Source organism: Oncorhynchus kisutch, linkage group LG24, assembly GCF_002021735.2.
Source record: "Oncorhynchus kisutch isolate 150728-3 linkage group LG24, Okis_V2, whole genome shotgun sequence".
Taxonomy (NCBI): domain Eukaryota; kingdom Metazoa; phylum Chordata; class Actinopteri; order Salmoniformes; family Salmonidae; genus Oncorhynchus; species Oncorhynchus kisutch.
Window position 1 is genome coordinate 43,182,902 of NC_034197.2, and position 23,276 is coordinate 43,206,177.

The following is a 23,276-nucleotide window of genomic DNA, read 5'->3' on the forward strand; positions in this document are numbered from 1 at the left end:
TGTGACCTGTTACAACGAGAAAAGGGCAACCAGTGAAGAACAAACACCATTGTAAATACAACCCATAGTTATATTTATTTTATCTTGTGTCCTGTAACCATATAATATGACATTTGTAATGTCTCTATTCCGTTGGAACTTCAGTGAGTGTAATGTTTACTGTTAATTTTGATTGTTTATTTCACTTCTGTTTATTATCTATTTCACTTTGAAGAACCCTTTTTGGTTCCATGTAGAACTCTTTAGGCTTTAATGTGGAACACTTTCCACAAAGGGTTCTACGTGGAACCAAAAAGGGTTCTCTACCTGGAACCAAAAATGGTTGTTCTATGGGGACAGCCAAAGAACTGTTTTGTAAGTCTTTTTTCTCTCTAAGAATGTATCTATTAATTTTGTATTCATGTCCATCATCCATTTCGTACAATATCTTACGAATTGCACTTTGTACAATATGTTGCGAATTTGCAAAACGTATGATATGTTACGAATTCCAATTTGTTCTGGCTAACGTTAGCTAGGTGGCTAATGCTAACGCTAATACATATGCTTTTGTCGTTAAACGTAATCATATATGTTGACAATAAGACAGTGACATATAGCATTTGCTCAGTAGCTTTTTTATTTAACCAGGAACGACCCTTGAGGTTAGAAACCTTTTGAGAGGTCAACCTACGTGTGGAAGAAGAGCTCTCCCTTTAATGACAGGCTTTAAACTAGCTTTTCCCATCTCCCCTCCTTTCCTCTCCTCTTTTCCTATCGAACTCTCCACCACCCCCATCCCCCCTCCTCTCTTCCACCACTCCTCCTCCTTTACCCTCATCTCCTCTCTTCCTCCCCTCCTCCTGTCTTCCCCTCCTATACTCTTCTCCACTCCTCTTTTCCATCCCTCTTCCTCCTTTACCCTCCCCTCCTCTCCTCCGCCTCATCTCCTCTCTTCCTCCCCTCCTCCTTCTTTACCCTCCTTTCCTTTCCTTTCCTCTCCTTTCCTTTCCTTTCCTCTCCTCTCCTCATCTCTCTTCCCCCCCATCTTCCACTCCTCTACTCTCCTCACCCTCCTCCTCCCCCTCCTTTACCCTCCTCTCATCATCTCCTCATCTCCTCCCGTCCTCATCTCTCTTCCACCCCTCCTCCTTCTTTACCCTCCTTTCCCCTCCTCCTCTCCTCCACCCTTCCTTCTCTCCTCTTATTGCCTGTCCTGTCCTCCCCTCCTTCTCTCCTCCACCTCTCCTCCTCCTCCTCCTCCTCCTCCTCCTCCTCCTCTCCTCCTGTACAATCCTCACTTCTCCCACACACATCCTTTCATTTGTAGAGTGAGTCAGAGGAGTGTGGGGTCAGTGCTGCTCAACAAACAGTGTGTCCTTATTCACACACACACACACACACACACACACACACACACACACACACACACACACACACACACACACACACACACACACACACACACACACACACACACACACACACACACACACGAGTGAGGCTGGATCGGGGTCTCAGAAGTTCCCACCTCCCCAACCTCTATCTATCATCCTCTCCTCTCTTCCTTAGGAGAAACTGCCAGCCAGGACTGTTTTCATAACTCAGGATCTGCTGACTACAGCACTAGGGCTCCAGGACTGTTTTCATAACTCAGGATCTGCTGACTACAGCACTAGGGCTCCAGCCAGGACTGTTTTCATAACTCAGGATCTGCTGACTACAGCACTAGGGCTCCAGGACTGTTTTCATAACTCAGGATCTGCTGACTACAGCACTAGGGCTCCAGGACTGTTTTCATAACTCAGGATCTGCTGACTACAGCACTAGGGCTCCAGCCAGGACTGTTTTCATAACTCAGGATCTGCTGACTACAGCACTAGGGCTCCAGGACTGTTTTCATAACTCAGGATCTGCTGACTACAGCACTAGGGCTCCAGGACTGTTTTCATAACTCAGGATCTGCTGACTACAGCACTGAGCCCTGTTTTCATAACTCAGGATCTGCTGACTACAGCACTAGGGCTCCAGGACTGTTTTCATAACTCAGGATCTGCTGACTACAGCACTAGGGCTCCAGGACTGTTTTCATAACTCAGGATCTGCTGACTACAGCACTATGGCTCCAGCCAGAACGTTCTGCTGTGATTTATAAAACCTTACCCATCATCCTTGATCTCGCACAGAATGTTCTTCTGTAGACAAATTATCACGCTATTTCTTCTTAAAAGTGTTTAAAACGCTGCTACTTCTGTTGGTTTTAAAGCAGGTGGTATGATCTATGTTAGGGTTGTCGGTGGCTACACTATTATAGATTTTAATTGAATTATTTATTAGTACAGATTTGTTAGGATTGAGGTGAGTCACCCCTATAAAATGTAAAGCGGACTTCTGAGACCTGATGGAAAGTGCTGTATGTGTTAATAACATCCATTACATTGTCCGGTGATTATGGATTCAACCTAGGTTTACCTATGACTCCGAGGAGATTTGATTGGCTAGCTAGGTGGTTAATAATGAATAAAGGTTTGACGTGGTTTGATTGGTTGGCTGGGAGAAGACGTGGTTTGATTGGTTGGCTGGGAGAAGACGTGGTTTGATTGGTTGGCTGGGAGAAGACGTGGTTTGATTGGTTGGCTGGGAGAAGACGTAGTTTGATTGGTTGGCTGGGAGAAGACGTAGTTTGATTGGTTGGCTGGGAGAAGACGTAGTTTGATTGGTTGGCTGGGAGAAGACGTAGTTTGATTGGTTGGCTGGGAGAAGACGTAGTTTGATTGGTCGGCTGGGAGAAGACGTAGTTTGATTGGTTGGCTGGGAGAAGACGTGGTTTGATTGGTTGGCTGGGAGAAGACGTGGTTTGATTGGTCGGCTGGGAGAAGACGTAGTTTGATTGTCCAGTTAGGTGGTTAAAAGATCTGACCAGATTGGTTAGGTGTGTTTCATCCAGCCAGGGCCCTGGGGTCTGTATGTACTGAATGAGTCAGATAGTGTTGCCAGAAATAGGACTGTGATGGCGTTAGTGTTATGACTCACAGTGCTGCTGCTGCATTGTGAGGTCTGAGTCTGTGAGTGTTGATGGCGCTGACGTTTTTTGTGTGTGTTTTTTAAGGGATGAAGATGAATGTTAATGGAAATACATTCCAGGTGATTACCTCATGAAGCTGGTTGAGAGAACGCCAAGAGGGTGCAAAGCTGTCATCAAGGCAAAGGGTGGCTACTTTGAAGAAGCTCAAATATAAAACATATTTTGATTTGTTTAACACTTTTTTTTGGTTACTACATGATTCCATATGTGTTATTTCATAGTGTTGATGTCTTCACTATTATTCTACTATGTAGAAGGAAAAACCCAAGAATGAGTAGGCGTGTCCAAACTTTTGACTGGTACTGTATAATCTGGTGGGCTTCTCCATGCATCATCGAGACCAGATGGCAGTTTAAGGGAGCAGGTGTTTTAAGGGAGCAGGTGTTTTAAGGGAGCAGGTGTTTTAAGGGAGGAGGTGTTTTAAGGGAGCAGGTGTTTTAAGGGAGGAGGGGTGTTTTAAGGGAGCAGGTGTTTTAAGGGAGGAGGTGTTTTAAGGGAGGAGGTGTTTTAAGGGAGCAGGTGTTTTAAGGGAGGAGGTGTTTTAAGGGAGGAGGTGGTTTAAGGGAGGAGGTGTTTTAAGGGAGGAGGTGTTTTAAGGGAGGAGGTGTTTTAAGGGAGAAGGTGTTTTAAGGGAGGAGGTTTTAGTTTTTTTAACAGAAGCTGGTGCACGATCTCTAATTTTAAGGAAGTGTCACATTTTTGGTCGCCTGAGTTAGAATACCTCTTGATACACTGCAGACCATACCTCATGATACACTGCAGACCATACCTCATGATACACTGCAGACCATACCTCATGATATGCTGCAGACCATACCTCATGATACACTGCAGACCATACCTCATGATACACTGCAGACCATACCTCATGATACACTGCAGACCATACCTCATGATATGCTGCAGACCATACCTCATGATACACTGCAGACCATACCTCATGATACACTGCAGACCATACCTCATGATATGCTGCAGACCATACCTCATGATACACTGCAGACCATACCTCATTATACACTGCAGAACATACCTCATGATACACTGCAGACCATACCTCATGATACACTGCAGACCATACCTCATGATATGCTGCAGACCATACCTCATGATACACTGCAGACCATACCTCATGATACACTGCAGACCATACCTCATGATACACTGCAGACCATACCTCATGATACGCTGCAGACCATACTGCAGACCATACCTCATGATACACTGCAGACCATACTGCAGACCATACCTCATGATACACTGCAGACCATACCTCATGATACGCTGCAGACCATACCTCATGAAACACTGCAGACCATACCTCATGATACGCTGCAGACCATACCTCATGATACACTGCAGACCATACCTCATGATACGCTGCAGACCATACCTCATGATATGCTGCAGACCATACCTCATGATACACAGACCATACTGCAGACCATACCTCATGATACACTGCAGACCATACCTCATGAAACGCTGCAGACCATACCTCATGATACACTGCAGACCATACCTCATGATACACTGCAGACCATACCTCATGATACACTACAGACCATACCTCATGATACGCTGCAGACCATACCTCATGATACACTGCAGACCATACCTCGTGATACACTGCAGACCATACCTCATGATACGCTGCAGACCATACCTCATGATACACTGCAGACCATACCTCATGATACACTGCAGACCATACCTCATGATATGCTGCAGACCATACCTCATGATACACTGCAGACCATACCTCATTATACACTGCAGAACATACCTCATGATACACTGCAGACCATACCTCATGATACACTGCAGACCATACCTCATGATACGCTGCAGACCATACCTCATGATACACTGCAGACCATACCTCCCTATATCAGAGGGTGGTGAGGACAGACCAGTACATCACTGGGGCCAAGCTCCCTGCCATCCAGGACCCCTATAGCAGGCATCAGAGGAAGGCCTTAAACATGTTCAAATACTCCAGCCACCCAAGTCATTGACTGTTTCTCTCTGCTACTGCATGGCTAGCGGTATCGATGCACTAAAACTGGAACCAAGAGGACCCTAAACAGCTTCAACCCCACACGCCATAAGACTGCTAAATAGTTAGCCAAAGAGCTACCCGGACTCCTGTATCTTCACTGAACCCACTTTGTACCAAGTCTTTTGCCTCATCACATACGCTGCTGCTACCGTCTCTTATCTATCCTGTTGCCTAGTCACTCTACCCCTACCTAAATGTACACATCAATTACCTCGTATTCTGATGACCCTTCATACTGCACAACTTCTACTTGTTCTGATTGTTGTTCATATTAACCTGGTCCAAGATCTGTTTGTGGTGTAGGTCCAACTCCTTTTGTCGTTGTTATGCAAAACACAATTAGCAAGATGTTGATATGAGAGCAGAGAGAGTGGGCTGAGATGGTCTTTGAGACCAGAACACTTTCCTTTAGACAGTCCTTCAGACTGGAACACCTCCCTCCTGACGGTCCTTCAGACTGAAACCCCTCCCTTTAGACAGTCCTTCAGACTGAAACACTTCCCTTCTGATGGTCCTTCAGACTGAACACTTCCCTTCTGATGGTCCTTCAGACTGAAACACCTCCCTTCTGATGGTCCTTCAGACTGAACACTTCCCTTCTGATGGTCCTTCAGACTGAAACACCTCCCTTCTGATGGTCCTTCAGACTGAAACAACTCCCTTCTGATGGTCCTTCAGACTGAAACAACTCCCTTCTGATGGTCCTTCAGACTGGAACACTTCCCTTCTGATGGTCCTTCAGACTGAACACCTCCCTTCTGACAGTCTTTTAGACTGGAACACTTCACTTTTAATGACCCTTCAGACTGGAACACTTCCCTTCTGATGGTCCTTCAGACTGAAACACTTCCCTTCTGATGGTCCTTCAGACTGAAACACTTCCCTTCTGACAGTCCTTCAGACTGGAACACTTCCCTTTTAATGACCCTTCAGACTGGAACAACTCCCTTCTGATGGTCCTTCAGACTGGAACACCTCCCTTCTGATGGTCCTTCAGACTGAAACACATCCCTTCTGACGGTCCTTCAGACTGGAACACCTCCCTTCTGATGGTCCTTCAGACTTAAACACTTCCCTTCTGATGGTCCTTCAGACTGAAACACTTCCCTTCTGATGGTCCTTCAGACTGAAACACCTCCCTTCTGATGGTCCTTCAGACTGGAACACTTCCCTTCTGATGGTCCTTCAGACTGAAACACTTCCCTTCTGATCTTCTGATGGTCCTTCAGACTGAAACACCTCCCTTCTGATGGTCCTTCAGACTGAAACACTTCCCTTCTGATCTTCTGATGGTCCTTCAGACTGCAATGGAGAGGGGCTAACTACCTGCGATAGACTAGCGTCCTATCCAGGGTGTGTGCTCACCCTCAAGGCCCTACATGACTGTACCCTCCTACCTCTCACAGCTCCTCCAGCCCCACTACCCTGTCCGCTTCCTACGCTCCTCCGACCTCGGGCATCCTGATGGTCCCCAACATCAGGCTTTGCACCATGGGCGGACAGTGTCTCTGCTGCCCCGTGCCTTTGGAATACCCTGGCCCTTCATGTCAGAGCTAACGATAGCATTGCTAGTTTTAAAACCAGGTATGAGACCTAACTGTTTCGAGGGGCTTGTGGAGTACAAGCCTAACACTGTAGTGACTTCTCTCTACCCATTATAATCCTAACACTGTAGTGACTTCTCTCTATCCATTATAATCCTAACACTGTACTGACTTCTCTCTATCCATTATAATCCTAACACTGTACTGACTTCTCTCTAAAACCATTATAATCCTAACACTGTAGTGACTTCTCTCTAAAACCATTATAATCCTAACACTGTAGTGACTTCTCTCTAAAACCATTATAATCCTAACACTGTAGTGACTTCTCTCTAAAACCATTATAATCCTAACACTGTAGTGACTTCTCTCTATCCATTATAATCCTAACACTGTAGTGACTTCTCTCTATCCATTATAATCCTAACACTGTAGTGACTTCTCTCTATCCATTATAATCCTAACACTGTAGTGACTTCTCTCTATCCATTATAATCCTAACACTGTAGTGACTTCTCTCTATCCATTATAATCCTAACACTGTAGTGACTTCTCTCTATCCATTATAATCCTAACACTGTAGTGACTTCTCTCTATCCATTATAATCCTAACACTGTAGTGACTTCTCTCTATCCATTATAATCCTAACACTGTAGTGACTTCTCTCTATCCATTATAATCCTAACACTGTACTGACTTCTCTCTATCCATTATAATCCTAACACTGTACTGACTTCTCTCTAAAACCATTATAATCCTAACACTGTACTGACTTCTCTCTAAAACCATTATAATCCTAACACTGTAGTGACTTCTCTCTATCCATTATAATCCTAACACTGTAGTGACTTCTCTCTATCCATTATAATCCTAACACTGTAGTGACTTCTCTCTATCCATTATAATCCTAACACTGTAGTGACTTCTCTCTATCCATTATAATCCTAACACTGTAGTGACTTCTCTCTATCCATTATAATCCTAACACTGTAGTGACTTCTCTCTATCCATTATAATCCTAACACTGTAGTGACTTCTCTCTATCCATTATAATCCTAACACTGTAGTGACTTCTCTCTATCCATTATAATCCTAACACTGTAGTGACTTCTCTCTATCCATTATAATCCTAACACTGTAGTGACTTCTCTCTATCCATTATAATCCTAACACTGTAGTGACTTCTCTCTATCCATTATAATCCTAACACTGTAGTGACTTCTCTCTATCCATTATAATCCTAACACTGTAGTGACTTCTCTCTATCCATTATAATCCTAACACTGTAGTGACTTCTCTCTATCCATTATAATCCTAACACTGTAGTGACTTCTCTCTATCCATTATAATCCTAACACTGTAGTGACTTCTCTCTATCCATTATAATCCTAACACTGTAGTGACTTCTCTCTATCCATTATAATCCTAACACTGTAGTGACTTCTCTCTATCCATTATAATCCTAACACTGTAGTGACTTCTCTCTATCCATTATAATCCTAACACTGTAGTGACTTCTCTCTATCCATTATAATCCTAACACTGTAGTGACTTCTCTCTAAAACCATTATAATCCTAACACTGTAGTGACTTCTCTCTATCCATTATAATCCTAACACTGTAGTGACTTCTCTCTATCCATTATAATCCTAACACTGTAGTGACTTCTCTCTAAAACCATTATAATCCTAACACTGTAGTGACTTCTCTCTAAAACCATTATAATCCTAACACTGTAGTGACTTCTCTCTATCCATTATAATCCTAACACTGTAGTGACTTCTCTCTATCCATTATAATCCTAACACTGTAGTGACTTCTCTCTATCCATTATAATCCTAACACTGTAGTGACTTCTCTCTATCCATTATAATCCTAACACTGTATATATGTCTCATCTGATTTGTCTCTAGTCGTATCTTTACTGTACTATGTGTTTTTAAGTGATTTGATGTTTTATTCTTGTGGCACTTAAAAAAAATATACACATTACATATAAAACGTATGATTATTATTATTATTATTATTATTATTGTTATTATTGTTATTATTGTTATTATTATTATTATTGTTATTATTATTATTGTTATTATTATTATTGTTATTATTATTATTGTTATTATTGTTATTGTTATTATTATTGTTATTATTATTATGATTATTATTGTTATTATTGTTATTATTATTGTTATTGTTATTATTATTATTATTATTGTTATTATTATTATTGTTATTATTATTATTATTATGATTATTATGATTATGATTATTATATTTGTTATTATTGTTATTATTGTTATTATTATGATTATTATTATTATGATTATTATAACTGGTATTATGATTATGATGATTATTATTATTATTGTTATTATTATTATTATGATTATGATGATGATGATTATTATTATTATTATTATGATTATGATTATCTACATCATGCTGACTCATGCTACAGAAACATTCTGCACTACAGGCTGTTCTGGTTACATCTTATACAGCAATACTTCCCTTCCAATAGCATCTCCTTCATATTACACCCTCCTTCAAAATGTCCCCAGCTACTAGCCAATCAATCTCTTGGGTGACTCAAATTCATGAAAAATGTCCCCCACTTGTCTTTTCGCCACATAATATATTATTTTAAAGACATCTACACAACTTTAAAGACATCTACACATCTTTAAATACATCTACACATCTACACATCTTTAAAGACATCTACACATCTTTAAAGACATCTACACATCTTTAAAGACATCTACACATCTTTAAAGACATCTACACATCTTTAAAGACATCTACACATCTTTGAATGGAACACGTTAGTCTAAGATGAACATTTTCACTGCCAAATGTGTAGAAACTGTCATTAATAAAGGCAGACTAGAGAGAGAGAGGGACAGAGAGCCAGAGAGAGAGGGACAGAGAGCCAGAGAAAGAGAGAGAGAGAGGGACAGAGAGCCAGAGAGGGAGGGACAGAGAGCCAGAGAGAGAGAGAGAGAGAGAGAGAGAGCGACAGAGAGACAGAGAGAGAGAGACAGAGAGATAGGGACAGAGAGCCAGAGAGAGAGAGGGACAGAGAGCCAGAGAGAGAGAGACAGAGAGCCAATAGAGAGAGTTGGAGAGAGAGAGACATGGAGCCAAGAGAGTTGGAGAGAGAGACATGGAGCCAGAGAGTTGGAGAGAGAGACATGGACCCAAGAGGGGGATGACATGGAGCCAGTGAGAAAGAGAGAGAGAGAGCCAGAGAGACAGAAAGAGATAGAGAGGAGAGGTCATGAGCAGATGAGCTCCTGCATTTTTCAGTATGTTCTTAAAAAAGATAGATTTAGAGTTGGATAAAATTAGATTTTCTTTGTCAGGAACATTTACAGGATGCTACCCTCTACAACATAACCTTCACTCCAAATCAAAACTCCAAATCTATAACCTGATTTTGGCCGGAATTACGGAATCACCTGGAAGGTTTACAATGACCAAAGATTATTGTTCCAAAACTATACAGGAAACACTCTGGAAAACATCAGAAACCTGAAAACACCGTTCAACCTGGAACTGAGTGAGTCATGTTCAGTCTGAAGCTATATTTTATTTCCAAAAGCCAAGAAGAAAAATACATTTCACTACTTTATTATGGTGCTAAATTAAGGCTGCTAAAGCTTGATACAGCTTCAATTAGCACTGACGTGTCAGGTAAGAATGTCAAAGCCCTTTAGCCCAACAATGGCAGGAGAGTCACACTGTCTACTCCAACCAAATGGAGAGGCCTTAGAAGCTCCCTCCCGCTGTTCAGAGGTAATTAAAATACAGTACCTTGTGTATGTAATGAATGATAACACACGAAAAGATCACAAAAATGAAGCTCATTATGCGAAATCAAGAGACCCTTTTTGCTGACTATTATAAAAATGGGAACATCAGCAACCTCATCTTCCACACAGATCATCCCCTGGCATAGCACAGTGCTATATTAGCACACTACCCCTCTGTTAAGAGGTGGGGTGTTACCGAGGGGTGGCAACTCAGGTTACTAGACAACGAGGACTCTGAGTCAGCTAATATAAACCTCTATAAGTCTGGAACAGTATTGGTTCAGGGTAACCCCAAACAGTCTCAGCTGGACTTTCACCTTATCAAATAATTAGCCCAGCAGGAGAAGCTCTCCCTTGAGAAAGACACCCCCACCCCGAGCGGGTCAGACCAGACCTTTTCATTTTAAAACCCCACAGACGAGCCACCCCGAGCGGGTCAGACCAGACCTCTTCATTATATAACCCCACAGACGAACCACCCCCAGCGGAAAGTCAACCTCCCAGCACAGAGTACTACCCTCTCATTGAAATGAAGGATACATTCACCCAGCTGGAGGTAAGGCAGGTGGAGCTGGAACAGCAGTTAAAAAAAAATATATATTTTTAAAATAATTTTTACCTTTATTTAACCAGGTAGGCAAGTTGAGAACAAGTTCTCATTTACAATTGCGACCTGGCCAAGATAAAGCAAAGCAGTTTGACAGATACAATGACACAGAGTTACACATGGAGTAAAACAAACATACAGTCAATAATACAGTATAAACAAGTCTATATACAATGTGAGCAAATGAGGTGAGAAGGGAGGTAAAGGCAAAAAAGGCCATGGTGGCAAAGTAAATACAACAAAGCACGTAAAACACTGGAATGGTAGTTCCGCAATGGAAGAATGTGCAAAGCAGAAACAAAAATAATGGGGTGCAAAGGAGCAAAACAAACAAATAAATTAAATACAGTTGGGAAAGAGGTAGTTGCTTGGGCTAAACTATAGGTGGGCTATGTACAGGTGCAGCAATCTGTGAGCTGCTCTGACAGTTGGTGCTTAAAGCTAGTGAGGGAGATAAGTGTTTCCAGTTTCAGAGATTTTTGTAGTTCGTTCCAGTCATTGGCAGCAGAGAACTGGAAGGAGAGGCAGCCAAATAAATAATTGGTTTTGGGGGTGACTAGAGAGATATACCTGCTGGAGCGCGTGCTACAGGTGGGAGATGCTATGGTGACCAGCGAGCTGAGATAAGGGGGGACTTTACCTAGCAGGGTCTTGTAGATGACATGGAGCCAGTGGGTTTGGCGACGAGTATGAAGCGAGGGCCAGCCAACGAGAGCGTACAGGTCGCAATGGTGGGTAGTATATGGGGCTTTGGTGACAAAACGGATTGCACTGTGATAGACTGCATCCAATTTGTTGAGTAGGGTATTGGAGGCTATTTTGTAAATGACATCGCGGGGATTGAGGATTGGTAGGATGGTCAGTTTTACAAGGGTATGTTTGGCAGCATGAGTGAAGGATGCTTTGTTGCGAAATAGGAAGCCAATTCTAGATTTAACTTTGGATCGGAGATGTTTGATATGGGTCTGGAAGGAGAGTTTACAGTCTAACCAGACACCTAAGTATTTGTAGTTGTCCACGTATTCTAAGTCAGAGCCGTCCAGAGTAGTGATGTTGGACAGGCGGGTAGGTGCAGGTAGCGATCGGTTGAAGAGCATGCATTTAGTTTTACTTGTATTTAAGAGCAATTGGAGGCCACGGAAGGAGAGTTGTATGGCATTGAAGCTTGCCTGGAGGGTTGTTAACACAGTGTCCAAAGAAGGGCCGGAAGTATACAGAATGGTGTCATCTGCGTAGAGGTGGATCAGAGACTCACCAGCAGCAAGAGCGACCTTATTGATGTATACAGAGAAGAGAGTCGGTCCAAGAATTGAACCCTGTGGCACCCCCATAGAGACTGCCAGAGGTCCGGACAGCAGACCCTCCGATTTGACACACTGAACTCTATCAGAGAAGTAGTTGGTGAACCAGGCGAGGCAATCATTTGAGAAACCAAGGCTGTCGAGTCTGCCGATGAGGATGTGGTGATTGACAGAGTCGAAAGCCTTGGCCAGATCAATGAATACGGCTGCACAGTAATGTTTCTTATCGATGGCGGTTAAGATATCGTTTAGGACCTTGAGCGTGGCTGAGGTGCAACCATGACCAGCTCTGAAACCAGATTGCATAGCAGAGAAGGTATGGTGAGATTCGAAATGGTCGGTAATCTGTTTGTTGACTTGGCTTTCGAAGACCTTAGGAAGGCATGGTAGGATAGATATAGGTCTGTAGCAGTTTGGGTCAAGAGTGTCCCCCCCCTTTGAAGAGGGGGATGACCGCAGCTGCTTTCCAATCTTTGGGAATCTCAGACGACACGAAAGAGAGGTTGAACAGGCTAGTAATAGATCATTTTAGAAAGAAAGGGTCCAGATTGTCTAGCCCGGCTGATTTGTAGGGGTCCAGATTTTGCAGCTCTTTCAGAACATCAGCTGAATGGATTTGGGAGAAGGAGAAATGGGGAAGGCTTGGGCGAGTTGCTGTTGGGGGTGCAGTGCTGTTGACCGGGGTAGGAGTAGCCAGGTGGAAAGCATGGCCAGCCGTAGAAAAATGCTTATTGAAATTCTCAATTATGGTGGATTTATCAGTGGTGACAGTGTTTCCTATCTTCAGTGCAGTGGGCAGCTGAGAGGAGGTGTTCTTATTCTCCATGGACTTTACAGTGTCCCAGAACTTTTTTGAGTTAGTGTTGCAGGAAGCAAATTTCTGCTTGAAAAAGCTAGCCTTGGCTTTTCTAACTGCCTGTGTATATTGGTTTCTAGCTTCCCTGAACAGCTGCATATCACGGGGGCTGTTCGATGCTAATGCAGAACGCCATAGGATGTTTTTGTGTTGGTTAAGGGCAGTCAGGTCTGAGGAGAACCAAGGGCTATATCTGTTCCTGGTTCTAAATTTATTGAATGAGGCATGTTTATTTAAGATGGTTAGGAAGGCATTTAAAAAAAATATCCAGGCATCCTCTACTGACGGGATGAGATCAATATCCTTCCAGGATACCCCGGCCAGGTCGATTAGAAAGGCCTGCTCGCTGAAGTGTTTCAGGGAGCGTTTTACAGTGATGAGTGGAGGTCGTTTGACCGCTGACCCATTACGGATGCAAGCAATGAGGCAGTGATCGCTGAGATCTTGGTTTAAGACAGCAGAGGTGTATTTAGAGGGGAAGTTGGTTAGGATGATATCTATGAGGGTGCCCGTGTTTAAGGCTTTGGGGATGTACCTGGTAGGTTCATTGATAATTTGTGTGAGATTGAGGGCATCAAGTTTAGATTGTAGGATGGCTGGGGTGTTAAGCATGTTCCAGTTTAGGTCGCCTAGCAGCACAAGCTCTGAAGATAGATGGGTGGCAATCAGTTCACATATGGTGTCCAGAGCATAGCTGGTGGCAGAGGGTGGTCTATAGCAGGCGGCAACGGTGAGAGACTTGTTTTTAGAGAGGTGGATTTTTAAAAGTAGAAGTTCAAATTGTTTGGGTACAGACCTGGATAGTAGGACAGAACTCTGCAGGCTATCTTTGCAGTAGATTGCAACACCGCTCCCTTTGGCAGTTCTATCTTGTCTGAAAATGTTGTAGTTTGGAATTAAAATGTCTGAACACAGCTAGAACATCCGGGTTGGCAGAGTGTGCTAAAGCAGTGAATAGAACAAACTTAGGGAGGAGGCTTCTAATGTTAGCATGCATGAAACCAAGGCTATTACGGTTACAGAAGTCGTCAAAAGAGAGCGCCTGGGGAATAGGAGTGGAGCTAGGCACTGCAGGGCCTGGATTCACCTCTACATCGCCAGCGGAACATAGGAGGAGTAGAATAAGGGTACGGCTAAAAGCTATGAGAATTGGTCGTCTAGAACGTCTGGAACATAGAGTAAAAGGAGGTTTCTGGGGGCGATAAAATAGCATCAAGGTATAATGTACAGACAAAGGTATGGTAGGATGTGAATACAGTGGAGGTAAACCTAGGTATTGAGTGATGAAGAGAGAGATATTGTCTCTAGAAACATCATTGAAACCAGGAGATGTCATTGCATGTGTGGGTGGTGGAACTAATAGGTTGGATAAGGTATAGTGAGCAGGACTAGAGGCTCTACAGTGAAATAAGCCAATAAACACTAACCAGAACAGCAATGGACAAGACATATTGACATTAAGGAGTGGCATGCTTAGTCGAGTGATCAAAAGGGTCCAGTGAGTGGAGATGTTGGTTGGGGGTCACGGTGATTTAGACAGCTAGCCAGGCCATCGGTAGCAAGCTAGCATAGGATGGAGGTCTGTTGTTAGCCACCTCCTGCGCTCCGTCTGTTGTTAGCCACCTCCTGCGCTCCGTCTGTTGTTAGCCACCTCCTGCGCTCCGTCTGTTGTTAGCCACCTGGGAGTTACACTCCAGTCAACAGTCCAGCACAACAACTTAACTAGACCTGGAGAGCTGGAGGTGGAGAGAGACACATCTGCACTCTGGACTGTGGTGAGACAACATCTACAAGAGAAAGAGCTGGAGCAGGAGAAGAACCGAGCACTAGAGGAGAGGATCAGACTGCTGGAGGAGAGGGTGAGGGGGATGGCGTGTGACAGAGAACAACCCATTAGAGAGGTGGCCACCCCCCGCAGAGAAGCCAGCAGAACAGCCCACCCCAGACCCTGACCATGTCGATATCACAGCGGGACAGACATGTTAAGAACCCCAAGCCCAGGGGATCTCACCCCCTCTGAGCACCCCCCCTGTCAGCCACCCTGATAGACAAGAACAACCCCCCCCACACCCACTGAGGACATACACAAGAAACAGACACTCCTTATGGAGTCAAACGGGAAATATACACAAGAAAGACCCTTTTCCCCAAACACAGTGTGTCTAAACTCTGGTGTCCAAACACCCATAGGGCCCTAGACTTTCTGTCTGATGACCTACTAGGGTCACCCAGTCACATAATAATACACACAGACACAAACGACCTGAGAACACAGCAGGAAAGGGAGTGATTGAAAAAGCTTCTTCTACTTTCTCCACCCTGCTACCACAAAAGACTTCCACCCTGCTACCTACCATACTGCAGGTAAACGCAAGTATTTCCCATGACTGTGCCTCAGAACCAAATGTTTTCCTGGCCCACCACTCCACCCTGGACAGCCTTTATGACCAGGTCCACCTCTACAAGGCAGCAGTGCCCACCTTCGCTCGGACCCTAAAGGACATCGCTCTCAAACGCAGCCCCAACACTTCACACAGGAGCAACAGATCAATAGCCACCCCGCCCAGACCAAGACACTCTCCCAGACCTGCTGGACGCCCCCCTCCCCAGACACACGCCGAAAGGACCTGCATCGAGGACACAACACCACAACACCACCAGCCACATCCAACCAATCAACACCCCCCCCAAGTCCACCATGCCCACACGCCATTTAGGCCCCCTCAGATCAGACCTATGCCCCTCCTGCCCACCGAATGTATCCCACCCCCACAAAGAGGGCCTCAACATGGAAGTCACACATATTCCCAGGCCGTGAGCGGGCAAACAGGAGGCCCAACTCTTACAATAACCCAAGACAATGGCCCAAGACAATGGAATGTACAAGACACTCAGCAGGCTCTGCACACACTTACTGGTCTGAGGCCAAAGCACACGACCAATAACATCGACCACTTTAAGGAACACAAAGCCTTCACTATCTCATCCTGGAATATCCAAGGCCTGAGGTCATCTGCCTTTGGCCTAAAGAGCAGGAACCTGGACATCATCAAGTAAATCGGACATACAGACATTGTCATCCTACAAGAAACATGGTATAGAGGGGACAGACCCACTGGTTGCCCTCTAGGTTACAGAGAGCTGGTAGTCCCATCCACCAAACTACCAGGTGTGAAACAAGGAAGGGACTCAGGTGGTATGCTAATTTGATATAGAGCAGACCTAACTCCCTCCATTAAATTAATCAAAACAGGAACATTTTACATTTGGCTAGAAATTCAAAAGTGGTTAAAAGTGGCTAGAAATTCAAAAGGAAATGATCTTAACGGATCAGCTCTGTCGCACACTGGGTCTGTACATAGTCAATGGTAGGCTTCGAGGGGACTCCTATGGTAGGTACACCTATAGCTCATCTCTTGGCAGTAGTACTGTAGACTACTTTATCACTGACCTCAACCAGAGTCTCTCAGAGCGTTCACAGTCAGCCCACTGACACCCTTATCAGATCACAGTAAAATTACACTCTACTTGAACAGAGCAGTACTCAATCATTAGGCATCAAAGCCAAAGGAACTGAGTAATATTAAGAAACTTCCTGGGTAAAATGTTCCACTGCAATAGTGAAGGTGTAAACTTGGCAGTAGAAAATCTTAACAGTGTATTTGACCTCTCAGCTTCCCTATCAAATCTAAAAATGTCAAACAGAAAATCAAAGAAAATTAACAACCATCACAAATGGTTTAACGAAGAATGCAAAAACCTAAGAAAGAAATTGAGAAACCTGTCCAACCAAAAACATAGAGACCCAGAAAACCTGAGTCTATGGAATACACTATGGAAAAAGAAGGAACAGCATGTCAGAAATCAGCTGAATGTAAAATTGGCAAAAAACACACATTTCTTCCCACAGGACTGTGGGGTGAGACAGGGATGCAGCTTAAGCCCCAACCTCTTCAACATATATATCAACAAATTGGCTAGGGCACTAGAACTGTCTGCAGCACCTGGCCTCACCTTACTAGAATCTGAAGTCAAATGTCTACTGTTTGCTGATGATCTGGTGCTTCTGTTACCAACCAAGGAGGGCCCGACAGCAGAAACGAGATTTTCTGCACAGATTCTGCCAGACCTGGGCCCTGACAGTAAACACACAAAACACACAAACAACAATACATACCTCGGCCTAAACATCAGCACCACAGGTAACTTCCACAAAAGCTGTGAACAAGGCAGGACGAGCATTCTATGCCATCAAAAAGGAACATAAAATTCGACATACTGGTTGTAATTCTCAACGGACATTATGAAAGCTTAGCCCAGTTTATTGAGGGTCAATACAACTGCATTCAGACAAAAACACCACAAGTATATATACTCCAATTTTTCCACCACCACAACTGCATTTCCACCATGGTTCGACAGGAAGAGGAAGTGATGGGGTAATAAACCATTGTTTCTCCCTTAAGCGGGATCTGACCTGACCTCAACCCCCTTGATGCCTAATCCAACGACCTCCACCCGTATCCCCTCTGGCAACCCTGTGACTTCCTCTCGTCCACTCAACACATTCCAAAGCCATCTGGCTCCTATAGATAAGCATTACCTTCTGATGTAAAAAAACAGTCTCTATCACCCCTCAGATACTATACTGCTAGTATAGTATAACAATGTTCCATGTTTAACCCAGAATCGAATAATACCAATTAGGATCTGGCTAAAAATACTTGAATGAGAGGGCCTCCCGGGTGGCGCAGTGGTCTAGGGAACACGGCATCGCAGTGCTAGCTGTGCCACCAGAGACTTTGGCCTAGCGTCGTCCAGGTTAGGGAGGGTTTGGCCGGCAGGGATATCCTTGTCTCATTGCGCAATAGCAACCAGGTCGCCAGGGTCACTGTGTTTCTTCCAACACATTGGTGAGAATGGCTTCCGGGTTGGATGCGTGCTGAGTTAAGAAGCAGTGCGGCTTGATTGGGTTGTGTTTTGGGGGACACATGGCTTTCGACCTTCGTCTCTCCCGAGCCCGTAAGGGAGTTGTAGCGATGAGACAAGATAGTAGCTACTAACAATTGGAACCATGAAATTGGGGAGAAAAGGGGGTCAAATTCAACAAAATACTTGCATCAGTTTAGAACCCATTGAATCAGTCATAGAACCCATTGAATCAGTTTAGAACCCATTGAATCAGTTTAGAACCCATTGAATCAGTCATAGAACCCATTGAATCAGTCATAGAACCCATTGAATCAGTTTAGAACCCATTGCCCTTTATGGTTGTGAGGTCTGGGGTCTGTTCACCAACCAAGAATTCACCAAATGGAACAAACACCAAATTTAGACTCTGCATGCAGAATTCTGCTAAAATATCCTCCATGTACAATTTAAAACATCAAATAATGCATGCAGAGCTAAATTAGGCCGATACCCGCTAATTATCAAAATCCACAAAAGAGCCGTTAACTTCAACAACCACCTAAAAGGAAGTGATTCCCAAACCTTCCATAACAAAAACATCACCTACAGAGAGATGAGCCTGGAGAAGAGTCCCCATAAGCAAGCTGGTCCTGGGGCTCTGTTCACAAATTCAAACACACCCCACAGAGCCCCTGGACAGCAGCACAATTAGACCCAAATAAATCATGAGAAAACAAAAAGATAATTACTTGACACATTGGAAAGAATTAACAAAAATACAGAGCAAACTGGAATGCTATTTGGCCCTAAACAGAGAGTACACAGTGGCAGAATACCTGACCACTGTGACTGACCCAAAGTTAAGGAAAGCTTTGACTCAGTGAGCATAGCCTTGCTATTGAGAAAGGCCATCGTAGGCAGACCTGGCTCTCAAGAGAAGACAGGCTATGTGCACACTGCCCACAAAATGAGGTGGAAACTGAGCTGCACTTCCTAACCTCCTGCCCAATGTATGACCATATTAGAGACACATATTTCCCTCAGATTACACAGATCCACAAAGAATTCCAAAAGAAACCCAATTTTGATAAATCCCCCATATCTACTGGGTGAAATTCCACAGTGTGCCATCACAGCAGCAAGATTTGTGACCTGTTGTCAGAAGACAAGGGCAACCAGTGAGAACAAACACCATTGTTCATTTTTATTGTTTATTTCACTTTGTATATTATCTACTTCACTTGCTTTGGCAATGTTAACATATGTTTCCCATGCCAATAAATTGAATTGAATTGTGAGAGAGAGGGACAGAAAGCCAGAGAGAGAGCCAGAGAGAGGGAGAGAGAGAGACAGAGAGCCAGAGAGAGAGAGAGGGAGAGAGAGCCAGAGAGAGAAAGGGAGAGACAGAGAGCCAGAGAGAGAGAGAGAGAGGGATGGAGAGACAGAAAGAGAGAGAGAGGGAGAGAGAGAGAGCGACAGAGAGAGAGAGAGTGCCAGAGAGAGAGAGCGACAGAGCCAGAGAGAGAGAGACAGAGAGACAGAGAAAATGTGTGTGTGTGTGTGTTGTATTTTACAGTGATGGACAAAGCCTGCGCCCTCAGAAGCCTGTTGCCATAGCAGCTAGCTCCTCTTCCCAGCAGCAGTAGGTTCTGCTAATTAGATTGTGTGCTGCACCATCTATTGATTCTATTGAACCACGTATTACCAAGCTGAGGTAGCGTAGCTAACGTTACCTAGCTAACTATCTAGCTAGAGAACTACATTTGTTTATGGAAACCAAGCATCTTTCATAATACACTGCCTTAATCATCAGCATCCGGGGAGCAGTTGTTTGGGGTTTAACTGCATTGCTGAAGAGAAGAACAGCAGATTTGTCCACCTTGCGGGCCCAGGGATTCAAACTGGTGAACTTTCGGCTACTGGCTCAACGCTCTTAACCGCTAGGCTACCTGCCGCAGATGATGTAGTTGATGGGAGATGGTCTTCTAGAATCTACATGATGATGTAGTTGGTGGGAGATGGTGTTCTAGAATCTACATGATGATGTAGTTGGTGGGAGATGGTGTTCTAGAATCTACACGATGATGTAGTTGGTGGGAGATGGTGTTCTAGAATCTACATGATGATGTAGTTAACAAGTGTGCAAGACCCTAAATAAGGCAATGTAATGTCAATAACCTGAAAAGCCAGGATCCTAACTAGCAGTCGTAACTGAATGATGCATGTTTATGCGATGCAAGCCAAATAGGTCACATTTTGTGCCAACTCGGATTCATGCCACTTGGAAAACATGAATAGTGGTCTGGTTTGTGCGCCTCTCATCCCCCACCACCAGTGTTTTACCCCCATAAAGACAGGGCCATGTCCAGTAAAACCTGGACGTGTTTCTCTTAGAATGGTGCACGTCCCTCACTGGAGGCAGAAACTAAAGGCATCTGCATTTCCTGTGCATCATTTCCAAGAGGCTTCGGTGTTAACAGGAGCAATGACGCACTCTCATCCCTGCGTTAGGCAGGTGGACATCTTGTGTGATGAACATCTTGTGTGATGAACATATTGTGTGATGAACATCTTGTGTGATGAACATCTTGTGTGATGAACATATTGCGTGATGAACATATTGTGTGATGAACATCTTGTGTGATGAACATCTTGTGTGATGAACATCTTGTGTGATGAACATCTTGTGTGATGAACATCTTGCGTGATGAACATCTTGCGTGATGAACATCTTGTGTGATGAACATCTTGCGTGACGTAGTCAACCAGGCACAGATGGTTTAAAGTTCTGGCTCTATGTTCATAACAAAGAAATAACATTTTGCGATGACAATACGTTCACCTAGAAATGATAGAATTGCCAGTAATAATCACAATTTTAAGTATTTCATTAACTAAATATAATTACATTTAGGCTGCAATGTTATTGGTCAAGTGGGTCTGTAATGGTAGCCTAGATAAGGAGAAGAGGGAACCAATCCAAAATCTGAGGGAACGGATAAACAAACTGGGGGAACGGATAAACAAACTGGGGGAACGGATAAACAAACTGGGGGAACGGATAAACAAACTGAGGGAACGGATAAACAAACTGAGGGAACGGGTAAACAAACTGAGGGAACGGATAAACAAACTGAGGGAACGGATAAACAAACTGAGGGAACGGATAAACAAACTGAGGGAACGGATAAAAAAACTGGGGGAACGGATAAACAAACTGAGGGAACGGATAAACAAACTGAGGGAACGGATAAACAAACTGAGGGAACGGATAAACAAACTGAGGGAACGGATAAACAAACTGAGGGAACGGATAAACAAACTGGGGGAACGGATAAACAAACTGAGGGAACGGATAAACACACTGAGGGAACGGATAAACACACTGAGGGAAAGGATAAACACACTGAGGGAACGGATAAACACACTGAGGGAACGGATAAACACACTGAGGGAACGGATAAACACACTGAGGGAACGGATAAACACACTGAGGGAACGGATAAACAAACTGAGGGAACGGATAAACACACTGAGGGAACGGATAAACAAACTGGGGGAACGGATAAACAAACTGAGGGAACGGATAAACACACTGAGGGAACGGATAAACAAACTGGGGGAACGGATAAACAAACTGGGGGAACGGATAAACAAACTGAGGGAACGGATAAACAAACTGAGGGAACGGATAAACAAACTGGTGGAACGGATAAACAAACTGGGGGAACGGATAAACACACTGGGTGAACGGATAAACAAACTGGGGGAACGGATAAACAAACTGGGGGAACGGATAAACAAACTGGGGGAACGGATAAACAAACTGGGGGAACGGATAAACAAACTGAGGGAACGGATAAACAAACTGGGGGAACGGATAAACAAACTGGGGGAACGGATAAACAAACTGGGGGAACGGATAAACAAACTGGGGGAACGGATAAGCCTGACTGTTTTTTCTTCTTCACCATCACCCCTAAGGGGTTAGCAAAAAAAAAAGTAGGTTTGCAAAAAAAATACTCTAAAAATGCAACAACAAACACTTAAAAGTAAAAAACATGTAGCAATGTCTGCAATATTTACAGAGCTCTGTGTCAAGGATTCCTCACGGCACCATGGCAACTACGGAATAATCAGTTAGCTTATTGATGACTCATCATCCCTGACACACAACAAACAGAGAAAAACATGCCTCCAAGAATCAACAGCGCATTCAAACAACATAACCCAGCCACAGGAGGCTGGTGAAGGGAGGACGGCTCATAATAACGTCCGGAACGGAGCGGATGGAATGGTATCAAACACATGAAAACCATGTTTTTTGATGTATTTGATACCATTCCACTAATTCCGCTCCAGCCATTACCACGAGCCCGTCCTCCTCAATTCAGGTGCCACCAGCCTCCTGTGAACCCAACAATACATACATGTATGTGTCAAGGGTGGTCGCTGATTCCAATGGAATCTAATAGAATTATGTGATGTGATTATGAGCTGAGGGGATGCTAGCGTGTCTCGGACTGTCTCTGTGAGTCCATCTCTCTTTTCTTACCTTAGCGTCCAGCCGCAGAGGCGGGAGGAGGAGGACCACGGAGAGAGACAGCAGGAAGAGCACAGAGCTAAAGCTGGAGCTGTTAGTCAGAGGGCCCGACATCCTTCAGGAGAGATGAGGCTGCCCCAACGAGGAGAAAACCAACACTGACTGTCACCCTGAGAGCTGGAGAGATGAACACAGGAGGGAGGGAGGACACGAGAAAGAGAGGGCGGGGGGAGGAGGTTAGCATCCAGAGAGAAGGGGAGGGACACGAGAAAGAGAGGGCAGGGGGAGGAGCTTAGCATCCAGAGAGAAGGGGAGGGACACGAGAAGGAGAGGGCGGCGGGAGGAGAGAAAAGGAGAGAGGAATAATGAGAGCACAGAGATGGTGAAGAATACGTGAGGAATATAATAAATGAGTGTCTGAAGAAACACAGATGCTGGATGCCCTATTTGTGTAGGATGGAAACACCATGACAATGCTGTTCCACAGCAGGCAGTGAAATCATTATGTAGAATCATCATCTAGACAACCACGAGTCAATCTAATATGTGTACAAGGAGACATACAGCAGATA

At 44.1% G+C, this 23,276-nt stretch overlaps 1 protein-coding gene across 1 annotated transcript in view; it reads right to left on the bottom strand.

The window, feature by feature from the left end:
• LOC116357026 (uncharacterized) overlaps positions 1–22,918 on the bottom strand; it is a 24,204-nt gene extending 1,286 nt beyond the window's left edge. Inside the window, exon 1 of the mRNA XM_031804347.1 lies at positions 22,717–22,918. Coding sequence (XP_031660207.1) covers positions 22,717–22,818 — 102 coding nt within the window. The 5' untranslated portion in view covers positions 22,819–22,918. The remainder of the gene's footprint in view (positions 1–22,716) is intronic.
• Positions 22,919–23,276: the final 358 nt, after the last annotated feature.